The 15,245-nt window shown below is 41.9% G+C and overlaps 1 protein-coding gene across 1 annotated transcript in view; it reads left to right on the plus strand.

Annotated features, from left to right (window-relative positions):
• The window catches only part of SYNE2 (spectrin repeat containing nuclear envelope protein 2), a 158,916-nt gene that overhangs the window by 111,197 nt on the left and 32,474 nt on the right, over positions 1–15,245 (plus strand). The window contains exons 90-99 of the mRNA XM_053980791.1: positions 1,186–1,365; positions 2,810–2,935; positions 3,444–3,598; positions 3,948–4,095; positions 4,826–4,920; positions 6,197–6,431; positions 7,834–8,028; positions 8,754–8,879; positions 11,002–11,157; positions 14,667–14,825. Coding sequence (XP_053836766.1) covers positions 1,186–1,365; positions 2,810–2,935; positions 3,444–3,598; positions 3,948–4,095; positions 4,826–4,920; positions 6,197–6,431; positions 7,834–8,028; positions 8,754–8,879; positions 11,002–11,157; positions 14,667–14,825 — 1,575 coding nt within the window. The remainder of the gene's footprint in view (positions 1–1,185; positions 1,366–2,809; positions 2,936–3,443; positions 3,599–3,947; positions 4,096–4,825; positions 4,921–6,196; positions 6,432–7,833; positions 8,029–8,753; positions 8,880–11,001; positions 11,158–14,666; positions 14,826–15,245) is intronic.

Raw genomic sequence — 15,245 nt, forward strand, 5'->3', positions numbered from 1 at the left:
TGTATCTTTCTTTATCAGAAAAAACTGACAGCAGCAAAACCTAGACCAAAATATTTTTACTTTTTTCTAATCTACTAATGGCTGTGACAGAAATTCACCAATATGTCAGCAAAAAGGGATTGCCTTTTCTGGACATTTTTGGGAAGAGTGTAACACCTACTAAGCAAGGCATGGCCACCTGAATGCCATTAGCACTGTAGATCCTGTCCTGGTGTGTGTGGGTAGAACACGTGGAATTTATTGTGAGTTTCTTTAAGGGGTGAATTAAAAGAATGGGGATCAGTGAATTGATATATGAGTTATGTGTATTTGAATATACATGTGCATAACAAAATTGTATTTTAATACCTCAATTTTTTTTCTCTATATATATTAGGAAAGATTATGATTTTATGGATTTTTTTCACCACAAAAAATAAAAAATCTTATATAGAGAATAAGAAATCAAAATGGGTTATTTATTAAATGGCTGGAGTGGTATTTTATAACATGATCCTTTCAAACAAAGGGGTCAGGAAGCAAGGACCATTTTGCTTTTTAGGGAAATGTGTATGTTCTTTGCTATTGATCAGAAGACTTGGCTCATTATTCTCAGAAAAGACAATTTATAGTGGCAAATTTCAGGGGTTTTCATGGCTAAATTTCACTTGTCAAAAAAAAGGAAAAAAATCAAGTACATTGAATGAGTCTAAAATTACTCCCTTTGTTCTTGTACTGCCTTTAGAGTATAATTTTATAGCATCTTTCTTAGTAAAGGGGAACGAATAAAACGAAACCTGTAGTCCTCAGCCACTGAGGGATCCAAAGTACTGGTATGGTTGTAACTAAATAGCATTCCTCATTTGCAGCATGGGCCAGTTCCTCCATCTTCTAGTGTACACATGTCTTGTAGAGAGGGGATATCCTGATTTCCCTCCCTGATTTCCTCTGGAGCAGCCGTATCCCGCTGCCTGAAGTCCCTGGTGTTCCACTGAACTTTGAACTGTGCCTTTCCCAGCACTGCACTCAATGGATGCAGTTCCCATTATCCTCTGAAGCTTTCACCACAGCTGAGCTTGGCTCCCAGATGGGCTCAACAAAAAGAGTTTAGTTACAGCAACAAAAGATACCAAATGAAAGTGGCACATGAATGATGATCTGATTCATTTACTGACTTTTCTTTTCCCCTTCCCCTTCTCTCGTCAGAATTTACAGCACGGCCTTCAAAACCTGGTAGGATGCCGAACCCAGATTTATTTGCAGGCTGACAGGATAAAACAGCAGGCTGGGACAGCTGCTGAAGCCATTCTGATGGAGAAGCTGCAGCCATTCCAGAGAGCAACCTATTTGGAAAAGATGTTGCAGAGGAAGTTGGATGAACTTCAGGTTTGGTTTTGTTTTTTTTTTTTTTTAATATTAAATTAGTTGTCAGTGTGAGGTAGCTTTTTCACTAGAGTCCTGTGTGAGCCACATTCCTCATTAGAGCACTATAGTTCTTGAATTGAAATTTCAATTAATTAAAACTCAGCAGGATGATAAACTATATAAAGAAATAATACATGAAGCCAGAGGGACAGGTGAAGGATTTCACCCTGACCTGCCTATGTTGCTCAAACACAGAGCAACACAGCTGCTCTAACAGCCTCTGTCAGTGGGCCTGTTATCCCCAGGACCCTCAGATGATTAAAGGTTAGGAAATGTATTTTTATTTTTTTGAACATTGAAGTAAGTTGTGAACTTTCTCAGCTCTTCCTTGAAAAAAAAAAATCATGGGCTTCAGTTTTCCTTGGGAAGGGTTCATGTAGTGAACCTAAAACCAAACAGAAAACTGTGACCATTTGATGTAATTCTGAGGACCAGATTCACATTCCTGTTCAGGCCAAGTGAAAAGAGACCTGGATCCAGGAGCTCTGGTCAGAGTAGTGAAGGACTGACTTCTCCTCTTCACAGGTACTCCTGAGAAAGCAAATGTACTGCTGGACATTTACTGATGTAGAATTGGTCTGTTCCTATGGAAAAAAGTCTGGTTTCAATGAATTGTTCTGTTTTAAAGTAAACCCAAATTCATCAAGACATTTGAAGCCAGCTCTTTATGACTCCATCTCTACCAGCACAGTTAATGGCTAGAAGCCAGAAATCTTTGTGAAGATAACAGGTTTCTCATATTCCCAGTGAACTTCTCGCTGCATGAAAAATGCATTTCTGTGTAGTTTTTTTCTCTGGTTTAACCCTGTGGTATTACCACAGCAATCTCTCTCTACACACCAGTTTTTGCCATTCATCCCTTATAAAACTGTTGTTGTGTAAGTGCTCTCAGAGATGCGGAGTTTAATTCTGGACAGAGAGAAAAAGCTTTCCCAGTGCTGTTCTGCTAAAGGAAAGTTGAATTCCAGCCCTACTGATTTTCCCACAGAGCTCATGCAAACTGCACAGCTTTGGTTATGCAGGGACATAGGAGCAGGCTTTGTGTGTACCTCAAAGGAAGCTCATTTTCACAAGTTTCTGCCCTCTGATAAGCTGAGTTTTGACTTTCCAATTTCAAAATAAGTTAAATAGCACAAAGCTATGAAAGGTATCACAGAAAACCTTATTCCTTTCACATAGTTACAGCTGTCTCAGAATTTGGAGATTCTGTTTCTTGCTCTCTGCTTTCGGTTAAATTTTCCCCTTGTCCAGTTGAAAAATGGAAAAAAGTTCAAAGTTATAAATACATTAGAATTTAGGTTTAACAACTGTTTGTTTTCCTAAAAATATTACTTATTACTCCTTTTTGTCTACTGAATAAGTGTAATAAATAGTAACTAATGTAAATTTTCAATATTCACCCCAGTTCAATCTTTTACAACTGGAGGATTTCAACAACTGCCTGGAAACGCTGGAGGGTCGTGTCAAGAATTGCACAGACACCTTTGATAGCCTCTGTCTAGAGGAAGGAGACAACTCAGAATTGCTCATGGTATGTTTGCATTCCCAAATACAAAAAGATACTACTCAGCTCTTGCCCACTTCAAGATGCTCTTTGTGTCCTAAATGTCACAGTTGCAGCACTATATCAAGTAACTATAATTAAACCAAAACACAAAAAGCAATGATTAAAGTTTAGAAACTCTACATCTGCATTTCAGGCCAAACGCCTGCACAGAAGGGAGGAAAATCACCCAAATTTGGGGTTGGTTGATGGGAGATCTTTTTCCCCAGCTTTGCTCTGGAGCTACCCTGTTTCCCTCAATGTAGGGTATGAAGTAAATGTGGAGGTACCAGGTCTTGAGTATCCGTTCAGTACTGTTGGAAAAGTGAGCCCCATGTAAAAGAGTTACTACTTTTTACTCCTCTGTATTTTTTGAAGTTAACACAGAAATGTTGGTTGTTTTCAAGTTGTGGAGAATAAGCTTCTATACTTCTTTGACATGAAAGAAAGAAAGAAAGTACTTTTTTGCAATCATTTATTTTTTCCTTACTTCCAGAATCAGACACTGGAGCTTGCTGCACTTTCTCCAAGCATAGAGAGTTTGAATGAAGCAAGCATAAAGCTGCCACTTAATGACTTCACCCTGAAGAAAATGCAGAGCCTGACTCGGCAGTGGAGTCAGAAAACAGCAGCTGCTCTGGAATGTTGCAGGTCTGAAATGCAAAAAAAAAAAAAAAAAAAATCACTAGTAACAATTCCCTTTTCTGTGATTGAAATGAAAACCAAGTTAAAGCATAGAATCTTGCAATCTGTTCTCAGCTTTCTCAGGGGCTTGCCAGGTGGAATTCTGCCCTTGCAGTTTACTTGATTTTTCAGTGGCTATTTGTATTCCAAGTCACTTGAAGCAAAAACCTGGATGTTCGTAGGGGAAGAAGGGAGCAAAGTGCCAAGTGAAACTCCCATATGTTAATTTTATTAACCACCACATTACAGCACCTGTAAACATACCCAGAAAAACATCCACCAACAGAAGTTTCTGGTTATTCATGTTGTTTTACAGTATGCTTGAGGGAACCCAAAATGATGAGAAGAAATTCTTTCAGAAATGTGAAAAGTGTATGAAATTCCTGGAAAAAATGAAAGAAGCTTTAAAAACAGATATTCCAGGACGGTTTGAAGAACTGCAAGAGCAACAGAGAGTATATGAGGTAAAGCTAACTCTTAAAAATGGAAGCATCATCTTGAATGATGAAGGCAGGGGGAAATCACTAGAAAATGCTGTGCCTTTTGAAATTAGGTCTGGGCAGGATTTTATAGAGCATTTCACTCTTGAAATACCTATTAAGGTAAAAACTCAGAAACATGAAAATCCTTTTTCAAAGGGACAGGTCCCTTTATGCAAGGGTCAGACCTTTAGGAGTGCATCTTCAAGTGCTGTGTCATAGATGTCCTAAATTTCTCCAGCCCTGAGGTGTACTTGTCTGCCTGTCCCAGAACACTGGAGCCTGTGGCAACTAACTGGATAGTTTGCTGGACACCTAGCAGCAATCTTAACAGATTCTGGAAGAAATGCATTCAAAATAGTGTTTTCACAGCATGTTTCTGGTTTGACCAGTTGTTAGATTTTAGTGAAAATCTGTTTTCTCTAGCATTTTTCGAGACAGTTGCTATTTGCTGCAGAGAAACAGTCAAAAAACTTCAGGTTTCAGATCTGTATCATCCATCTCAGGGTGGGGTCCACTATCACATATGTGCAAATTCCTCCTGGTATCCAAAAACTGTGGAATCTTAGGGTGCATCTGACACTATGAATTGAAAATAATAGAGTTTTCAGCTTTTACTATTAAATAAATGCTGTCATTCTAGAGGAGCAGAAGCAGCTTTCATAGCAAAGGTTGTTCACTGAGTAGTTAAAACTTGTTCTCTTGGTATTTTCAGATGCTGCAGACTGAGATTTCCATAAATCAGCAGACATTTAATTCTATCATAGAAAAAGTTCTACTCTCCTTGGAATCTGGAGAAGCAGAGAAAAGGTACTTTGTTTGGTTTTCTCCTTAAGATCTTGGTCATTTAGAGAATATGCTGTCTTCCTTGGAATTGGTATTGAATCTTTGCTCTTATGAGGACATAAATCCAAATTCCTGGCTGGGTTCACTCTTTGAATGATCACCTGTCACATTTTGCAAAAGCATGAGAAGGTGCAGTGAGAAAGAAACACAGGTGCCCTGGCCAGACTGCATTTGGGATAGTAACAGGCTGGGCTGAAAACAAAAATAATTGCTCCTGAAGAGGAGTCTTTTGTTCTATACCTGTGGTTGAGAAGCTGCCTGCCCACAGAGCATAATGAGCATGCTGCATATGAAGGATGCTCTCTTTTCCTGCACCTCTCTGCTTCTCAGAGTGCAGAGGTGTGTGGGCTATCCACATTGCTCCTGGCACACATGTCAGGGCATTGAGTCACTGGCCATGAAACCCCAAACATATAGTCCCTAAACCTGTTTTTTATCAGTATGATCTTACACCTTTCTCTTAATCAATGTAGCATGAGAAACAGCAGGTAATGTTTGTGAGCAGGGGTTCAGCTGCCTCAGGTATTTGGGGTGAACACATTTCCTTCCCTGCCAGATCCTGCTGCTTCCAGAGACTTGGCAGGACACTGTGTGTGCTCCCCCAGGTATGAAATCCATAGCTTGGCTTAAAACTGCCAGGGAAGGTAGGGCTACACTAAGCTGAGCTGCTGGATTTTTGTGTTTGGAACTACCCACACAAAGGCAGGGGTTTGTGTGAGAGTGAATCAGGGACAGTGACCTCCTGCAGAGAAGCAGAACTGATAGATGGGATTGCCTTAACCAACCAGCCAGATCAGCTGGGTCATCTGACCACGTTGAAGAAGAGGATAAAATAACTTAAATGGTTAAACTTATATGCTTAAATGGGTTCAACAACAACACAGTTTTCCATTGTGCAGATCAATTTTGCAGAGTAATCAGTGACCTTGTCTCACTTGGATTGACCCTTTTGTTCTTCAGAGAAGTGTTTAGTGCATATTGTGTCTGATTGCTGTACTATGTATGTTGCTATACCACAAGTGCAAGATTGACTTGCCTTACCCTCTTTTGTATCATGTAAAAGGTTGTTTGGATTGCTTAAGAGATGGAATACAGCTGAGCTTAGGGCTGTGAAGAGCTTTCTTGGATTGGTGGGTATTATAAGTGGAAAACAATGTTGCAAATGGAGATCCATCACAATTACTATAATATGCAGCCTTGAGATCAAAATAAATTAACACTCAGCCCTCATAATTTTCAGGACAGAGTTTATTTCCAAGCTCACTCTGCTGAAAGAGCAGTGGCAGAATGTTATCCGGATGGTTCAGCAGAGGAAGAAAGATATCGATGGACTCGTGAGCCAGTGGCAGCTCTTCAGGAGTTCCCTGCAGAGCCTCAGCAGATTCCTTGATGACACAAACAGCTTCCTCGCAGCTGTGAAGAGCCAGGACTGTTACAGCCTTTACCAGCTTAGAAATGTAATTCATGATTTCAAGGTACTGTGTTTATTTCTCATAAATCTAAAATATGTGGGTTTTTTCCCTCAGATTGAAACAACTTCTGTCCAGTTAGGTAAAAAGCTTTAAAATCACACGCTTTCTTGGAGGAGAAATGATTGGTGATACTTTTTCCTTAAAGCTGAGCACAGATAAGAAAGCGGTGACATTGCATAAGGCTCATTACACTCAGAAACTTCTTGATCAGCATGGCCATTTAGTAGCCTTGCATGCTTTAAAAATTTTATGCATGTGAAAGTGGAAATTCAGGGTGCCAGATGAGACAGGCACACTAGTCAGCAGGTAACCTCTAGGTCTGTGTGCATCTTACTGACATGACTGCTGAATTCAGGCCTTTTATTTTGCCTGAAGAAAGGCACTTACGTGGCAAGACAGGCCATACAGGTCCTGTGTGTGCAGGGATGGGCAGGAGAGGCCAGAAACAAAGGAAAAAACACTTGCAAGGGAATCTCTTCACTCCAAGATACACAAACCTGGTGAGCAGTTCTTCAGAACAGTGAGTTCTGCATTTTACATGCAATGGAAAAAAAATCTTTTCCTTTGTTAATTTTGGATATTTTGGTTTTGCATTTAACTGTGGACCTCTTTGTTTTGTAGGAAGGTAAAAACAAGCAGTGAACTTGATGGTTGCGTAAGGCAATCTAAAACCTTTTAAAATCATGCTATTGAATGCTATTTGCACAGTCCAAGATTTATATTATGTCCCCACACACCTAGTGTTGATGGATTAACACATTGCCAGTATTCCATTTGGTGCTTGCCCTTTTTATTACATCTGTGTTTCTACCTGCTGTGTAAAGGTGATTTTCAGTAGATTTTACAACTTAGTGGTCATGCTTTTTTTTCTTAGTGAGAAAAGCCAGAAAGTCTTCTCCCTCCTACTCCAAATTGCCCTTCTCCTCCTGCTGCTGTTCTACAGAAAGGAACTCTGATTATACCCCCTTGTGTTAGGGATCAATTTGTTGTGGGCAAATTATTATTGATGGCTTACTTCACTTGAGTACAGGGCTCCATGATTAACAGGGCTGTTATCACTGAAAAAATGAGCCTAAGATGTTATGTTAGAGATGGTCACAGTACTTCGATTGTATTTTTTGGTCTGAGTAACTTGTACAACTGAATTTTCAACTTTTTTGACTGCACTTTCACCCTACAGATGTAGTCTGGGGAAAGCTTTTGTAGAGTTTTATAAATCAAAATATCAGAGAAAACATGATTTTTCTGAAATTAAAGAAGCACATAGGAGATCTATTGATTACTCTTTCATGACTATGAACAAAGTTGTACCTTGTGAGTCATCTTCCCCAGTGAAATACAGGGAAAGCACTTCTGTAACTTTCTAAGAACAGCTTCGAAAGTTAACTTTTTTTTCCTTTTCAAGAGTAAGGCAGTGATCCTTCAGAGGTGGCAAGCCATGTACACCTTGGTCGTCGATGTCGGGGAGAAGTTGCGCGCTGTCTCCGATCCCGACACCAGTGCTGCTCTCCAGGAGGAGCTCAGCCAGTTACAGCAGCGCTGGGGGAAAACCCAGGCCCTGCTGGAGAAGAAGAAGATGCAGTTCAGTGGCACCCTGCAGGTGGGTGATGCCCTCCCCACCTGCTGCTCTGGCATTGGGTCTCAGGACCCAATGCTTCCCTGGCCCACCATCTCCAGGGCTCAGCTGCTGCTCACTGCAGGGGCACTCTGAGGGAAGTGCCTGTCATGTGTCATCAGGGCTTGGGGAATGCTAAAACTGTGGTCCCCTGATTCTCCAAAGGAAATTGAGTTGGGTTCCATTTGTTGCTACAATGGATGTTCCTGCTCTGATTGTTCTCAAGCTCTTCATGGCCTGAAGCACACTCCTGCTTTGAGCTGTGAAGCTAAAATTTAGCTTAGAGTTAACATGACTTGTTCCTCCTCATGTTGTTGAACAATGACTTCTAAATAGAAAGGCCAGTCATATTTATTTCCTTACAGCAGTGAATTTGCTTTCATGGCTAGGTAGAACATTAGGTGTGTCTTAAATACTGTCACTAATACAGTCCAAAAACCATGCTTAAAGCCCTTTGGGTTGAACAAAACAAAGTGAGCAGGAATGTTGTCTAAGGCAAACCTTAAATAGGAGAGGCTTGAAGTTTTGTAAATCAAGCACCAAATTCTTGTGGGTGGCACAATGTATCAAAAAAGAAAATTCAAAAAAACAGAGCACAGGATAGATTATTTCAGTGGTTTGAAGATGCTATTTTGTAACATATCCACGTGGTTCATATGTCCTGATAAAGTATCCTCAGCTTTTATATTTCCTTGGGTCTCCCTGAGCAGACTTGCGACCGCTTTGAAAAGCAAACCAAGGAACTGGAAAGCAGACTACAAGAGCTAAAGGAGAAAGTAAAAGATCCACTCCCTGTTGAACATGAAGAGCTCCACAAAGCCAAGGAGCATATTAAGGTATGAACAGCCATATTGTATTTAAATTGATGTAGTCTTTGCACAGCACCTCATCCCTGTAAAATCAGTTTTCCCTCTTACCTCCTCTTCAGTGATACTGAATTTCTCTCCTTTACACCATCCTGATTGCTGCCTATCTCCAAAGTCCAGCTGACCAAGAAGATTGAGTAGTAGTAGTGCTTGGATTTTTTTTCCTGTTTCTGCTCCCTTTACAGTCTGAATTTTAAAAATAAGTAGTTAATCAAACAAAAGGGAAATAGCTGCCTTCTCTCAGCTCAGTTGGCTGCTATCCCCGTGACTGAATCTCCCTTCTTGTTTCCCAATCAGTTTTGCACAAGGAGCTCCTCAGGGAAGACACCTTTTAATTCTGCAAAGCACCATACATACCTGCAGGATCCGGGAATAATTAAAGAGAAGGAAAATTAAGAGTAAGGGAGTGGCAAAATTCCTTGCAGCCCATAGTGCACCATGAAAATGAAATTGCAAGAAAAACATTTCCAATGGATAGGAGACATTTTGTCTGGAGTGGTCAGTCTTTCATCATCCTTTTATGAAGTGAATTGTTGACCTATGTAGTGGGAACAAATAAGCTTATTAACGAGCCAAGGCTTTGAACTCATTATCAGCTGTCTGAAATCTTCTTTAGGAGTGCTGGCTGCCTTTCCCACGGCAGCAGCCTTGCTGTAGCCCTGAATTATCTGTGAGATGGAAGCACACAGCTTCTGCCTCTTATCCCAGCAAGAGAAATTCAGCTGCAGAGGCAGCAGGGTCAGACAGTGCCAGTGCAAGTGTTGCAAGTAGGTGTCATAGTACAATAAAGGACTAAAATGGCTTGGCATGCTCTTCCTGGTTTGCACTTCTATCTGGAATTAAGCTATTTTTCTTTCAGCTCTGAACCTTACATAAGGCTAGCAAAGTCCCATGAAATTCCAGAGTTAGCTCTGTAATTGCTCTGGATTTGCCCCTTGTTAGGAGACATAAATGCATGTGTGCACATCTATAAGAGTACTGTGATCTCAGATAAATTTTAGAGTCAGGTTTGTTTGGTGTTTTCCTCTAGTGTTGAAGCTAGGTCTAAGATCTGTGAAAATCCTCACAGGGTTTAGACCCAGCACACTTCTGACACAAACACTCATGGGTTTTTTCCCCTTTAAAATGAGACAAAATGGATTCTCTCTAAGAGGTTGTGGGGTATTTTTTTGTTGTGGTTTTTTTTTTTTTGTTTGGTTGGTTTGGTTTTGTTTGTTTGTTTGGGGTTTTTTGTTTGGTTTTTTTGTTTGGTTTTGTTTTGTTTTTTGTTGTTGGATGAGACAGTGACTCTTCCCAGCAGCTCTTTTGCAAAATGGGACCTAGGACCTTGTGTGTAGAGTGTCATATTCCCCAGCTGCGCACTCTGCCTTTTAGGTGACAATTTTAACAATGTTAAGGAAAATATGTAACTTATAACAAAGAGAAAGGGGAGTTGAGGGAGCAGAGCAGAACAGAGAGCCTGTTTTCTGTGAACAAGCAGTTTAAAAGCTCCACATTCCTCAGAAATCTGAGGAAATGCCCATGACATCATTCATTAGAGAAGACAACTGATTTGATTTTTCGTGCGTTTAGAAAAATAACCTGAAAATGCAGCAAATGCAGGTGGAAAGCAACTTATCCAAAGTGATTATAACAGGAAAAAAGGAAACCCTGCAGAAATGGGCCATGTGCTGGCCTGGGTGTGAGAGCCCAAATGCTGCCCTGGAGCATGGGGAGCTGCCGGGGCCAGGCTGCGTCCCAGCGCTTTGGGATGCAGCGATGGTAGCGGTGGGTCAGCTGGGGCACTGCCATGGGCTCCAGTGAGCTTCCAGTGGGGCTCCAGTGAGCTTCCAGTGGGGCTCCAGTGGGGCTCCAGTGAGCTTCCAGTAGGGCTCCAGTGGGGCTCCAGTGAGCTTCCAGTGGGGCTCCAGTGAGCTTCCAGTGGGGCTCCAGTGATCTCCAGGGATCCTGGCCAGCCTGGCCCCACCGGAGATCACAGCACAGGCGGCTGCACATTCCCTGCTCTCCTCCCCCACAGGCCAGGCTGGGGATTAGCGAGCAGGTTTGGAAAGCCGAGGAGCTTAGTGCCAAGGCTTGTGCGGTTTCCATGCAGGAGCTGGAGCAGTCGCTGGCAGATTGGGCCCACGACATGAAGGAGCTGCAGGCCATGAAGGCGGAGCTGGCACACCTCATCCTCACCGAGGACATGATGGTGCTCAAGGAGCAAGTGGAGCATTTGCACAGGCAGTGGGAAGAGCTGTGCTTGCGGGTAAGCGTTCGCCTCCTCCGGGCTGTTTATAGCGGGCTGGGATCCCTGGGGCCGGCAGGACTGGGGCTTCTCTGGGCTCGGCTCCCTCTGGCAGCTCTGGGTGGGAATGGGGCTGCTCCTGGCGCTGGCCCGGGATGGAGTCCACCCTTTGTGTCCTGGACAGGCTGCCCAGGGTTTTGTTGCAAACCCTTTGTAAGGAGTGAGTGTGGGACTGCACAGAGCCCAGATGCAGCTGTTTTCTGGCATAGGTGCCTTTGTTCCAGGCTGCCAAAGGCAGGGAGGGATAAGCACGGGAATTGCCTGAGGGCACGGAGCAGGGAGAGGAATAGGGAAGTTGAAACAAAATGCCTGCAGAAAGGAAACTTAAATGCGTTTAAATACGAACTCCTTAGGTTTGAACACATTGAGAACTGACTTGTCTTCTTTGTAGTAGGAAAATGCCGTGAAACATTTGTGTTCTTTGTGGCTTGTTGCTGTATTGCACTTAATTTAGTGTTGCATGTAAAATTGCTGGGGAACATTTACAGCAAAGTCACAAGGACTTGATTCATTAGGTTATTATGCAGTTTGTATGTGTGTTTACTTTGCCCTGTTAACAGGATTGGAAGAGGTAAAATACTTCAGGGTCTTAAGTTGCTTTGGGGGGGCTCTACGCACCAGCAAGCCAAAGTCTTGCATCCCTTTATTGACAAGTAAATAGCTTTTATTTTACAGTTTGTAAAGAAGTATTGAAGCCTGTCAGTATTTTGTTTCTAACCCTTCCACAGGCCAAGGTCAAGCGATCTTGGTGGGGATGTTGCCAGAGTAATGAACAGCTGTGCTTATTTCACAAACTGTGTTGTGATTTAATAGTTAATTTGATTTGATTGAAATAATTTTTTTTTTGCATTGCAATGACAAAGAAGAATTTAATTTCTTAAACTGGACAGCTGTTCTACAACCAGTGTTTTCTCTGCTGTTTTTTCTGAACTCTGAAAATAATTCCAGAGACATCCTCTCCCCTTCTGAGAAATACAAGCCGTTATTTTTTAAATCAAAATGCCTGAACCATTTTCCTAAAGGAAATCTGTAGCTAAGCCTATAAATGAGAGAACTTAGTTGTTTTTAAATTTTTCGGTGAGCTACTGAAGCCTGCTGTTCCCACTGTGTTGAATAGCCCTGAAAATTAAAACTTTCTGTATCTGCTCTACTACAGTCTATCCAAATAGTAATTTCCTGTAGTAATTTAAGTTCAGATTTTATTCAAAATTTCCATTTTAATTTCCTGAGGGAGCAACATTGAGTTCAGTCTGTCTTGGAGGAAGGAAAGAGGTGACAATAATATAACTGTGTTAGGCACACAGAATCTGTAGTGGGAGGAATCTCTTGAGTGCTGTAGTGGAGGGAGATTCTGAATATTTGCACAGCCCTAATGAGCCTCAGGAGAGCTCACAGTGATGCTCAGTGCTGGACACAGGGTAGGAGAGCAGACTTTATCAGCTCTGCTGTTGGCATGACTGCTTCATTTTGGATAACAAAGTAGAGTCAAGATGTATTGTGTGGAGGAAAGTGTGCAGAATAAATGCAGGGAGGTGAAAGAGCTGCAGCTGTCACAGCCCTGGGACAGCCAGATGCCTGCGCTCAACTGGGCAGGGGCAGACAGGCAGAGGGAGCAGATGCACTCAAGGGATTAACATTTACAGAGCTGCCCTTGCAAGGTGCATGTAGGTCACAGATTTAACCATTCATCTTAGCCAGCATCCCATGGGGATGTTATTTTAGCCTCCCTTTGGAATGCACACAATGCTCACACGGTGGGTGCAAAATGGGGGTGGTACCAGGACAGCTGGGCAGAGGAGAAAGTGCTCAAAGCAATGTCTTGAAGGATTAATGTTCCTAGAAGCTTGTCTGGGATTTTTTGGGTTGTTCCTGTTTTCTACCCTCAGCCTGTATTGCTTAGCCAGCTAAAAGGTGCTTCTTGCTCTTAAAATCCTGCCCTGCTCCATTCTGAGCAAGCAAACATGGATTCAGAATCACAGCAGCATTTAGAGCTTGTTTTGCTGATAAGCAGAGTCTGTTCTTCCAACTCATCTCCATACATGGGAGATGCTGCAAGTGGTAAGGAAGGATGAAAGTTTCACCCTCCAGACCTCTGAGGTTGAGGGTCCATGGGAGCATCCCAGAGCAGAGACACTCTTAGAAATTTTCTGAGGTCCCTGGCATCTCCAGGCTTTTTCCTATGGAGAACTTGGGAGACTGTTTCCCTGTGTCTCCAGAGAGTGCTTTCATCCTCGTCTCTTTGCTTATTAGATTGTCATGAAGGATTCAGAAATCCCTTTCAGCTCTCCATCCCCTCCTTGGAAACGAGTCAGAATTTAAGGGACAAAAGCAATGTGATAGGAGATGTCTTGGTGCCTTCTGTTTTGGTCCTGTTACATGGAGCTGGCCTTGGCTTCCACACTACACACTTAAACTTCACTCTGGGGTACAAAATAGTGTTAGATATTAGTCTAGAAGAATCAGTAATGGAATTTTGAGGAGTCATATGCTGTATAAAGTGCGTGTGAGATGTGAACAGGGAGTGTTTCCTGCCATGGGGAGATATTTAGAGTGGCCATTTACAGCCAAGAAAAATGTTATGAACAGTCTTTAGACAAAATTTATTGGTTGAAATTAGGGGTTACTCGTTTCTCTTGCTTCAGCAGAGCTTGAACCATTTTTCACTTCCTTTGTCCCATATATCTTAGTACAGGAATCCATCAAGGTAAATAAATAAATACATATTTAAGAGCCCTAGGCTAGAAACAGGTGCTATTAGCTAGTTAGAAGCATGACCCTGCTTATTTCTGAGATCTTGGAGCAATGATAATAACTCTGCTTTTTCAGGCAGTATCAGACCTTAATTGCTCAGTCTAGACAATTTGTTTATCCATCCTGGAAAATGTATTTTTGATGGGGGGGGGGGGGGCGGGGGGAGGAAATCCATGGTTTTCAATGAAAAGGATAGAGTCTTGATGCTTATTTTTTGGAAGTTCTCCAATTACTGGTGGGCAAATGGAAATAAAAGAGGAAGGTTTTTATAGAGATAAAATAATTGCAGTCAGTAGTTACAAAGTTTCTCTTAGAGTGGCAGAAAAATAAGAACTTACCTAGGTGTTATTTCTCTTGGGGCCATACTAAACAGTATATAGTAATTATGTACTTTATATTCCTTCTGTGTTTGACATTTTCAGGTTTTCACTGAGTAACATTTAAATTATTATATAAGCACATTATTTATAAAGCTGTCATTCAGTTTCTTTCTTCTGAGGGAAAGAATCTGGTATTTGCTAGTCAACTTTTTGCCCTGCTATCCAAAATAAGACGTAATAACAATCTGCTTGATGGCTTTGGAAAGTAGGATACTTATAACTGCTCCTGCAAAATGGAATAAGATCAAATGCAGAGTAGAAATTAGAAAGCTCATAATTGCTGGTTTCCTTCCTGAAAAAGTGGTTGCTAGAATTTACTCTGTGTGTGCTTTTCCATAGGTGTCCCTGCGGAAGCAGGAGATCGAGGATAGGCTCAATGCCTGGATCGTGTTCAATGAGAAGAATAAGGAGCTGTGCTCCTGGCTGGTCCAAATGGAAAGCAAAGTGTTGCAGACTGCAGATGTTAGCATTGAAGACATGATAGACAAATTGCAGAAGGTAAGTAGTAATGCCACTTTTCTTCAATTGCAGTCAGAACTCATTACAGGGGCACCATTCCTCATGCATTCCTTGCTTCATGGAAGTGATACATGATGTAAAACCAACACACAGGGGCTTTTGTGAGATGAGTTTTTCTATCATTAGCTCTTCTTGATATTCAGACTTGGAGCTTAAAGCAGAGCAGAAATGCCACTGGACTGCATTTAGTCAGCGTGAGCTGTGGGGGTGAGAGCTGGACTGTTGGGGTTTTGGGGCACATGTGCCAGCACTGCTCAGAGTGGGAGAGCTCAGTGCTCTCACCACCTCCATCATCCACACCACTGGTAAGCAGAGGGCAAAGAAAAGATTGAAGGATGGGGTAGGTCTTATGCCTGGTGACAAGAAGTTACCACAACCAAAAATAAAACCTAGTTCTGC

The sequence above is a fragment of the Vidua macroura genome, chromosome 6 (genome assembly GCF_024509145.1).
Source record: "Vidua macroura isolate BioBank_ID:100142 chromosome 6, ASM2450914v1, whole genome shotgun sequence".
Lineage (NCBI taxonomy): Eukaryota > Metazoa > Chordata > Aves > Passeriformes > Viduidae > Vidua > Vidua macroura.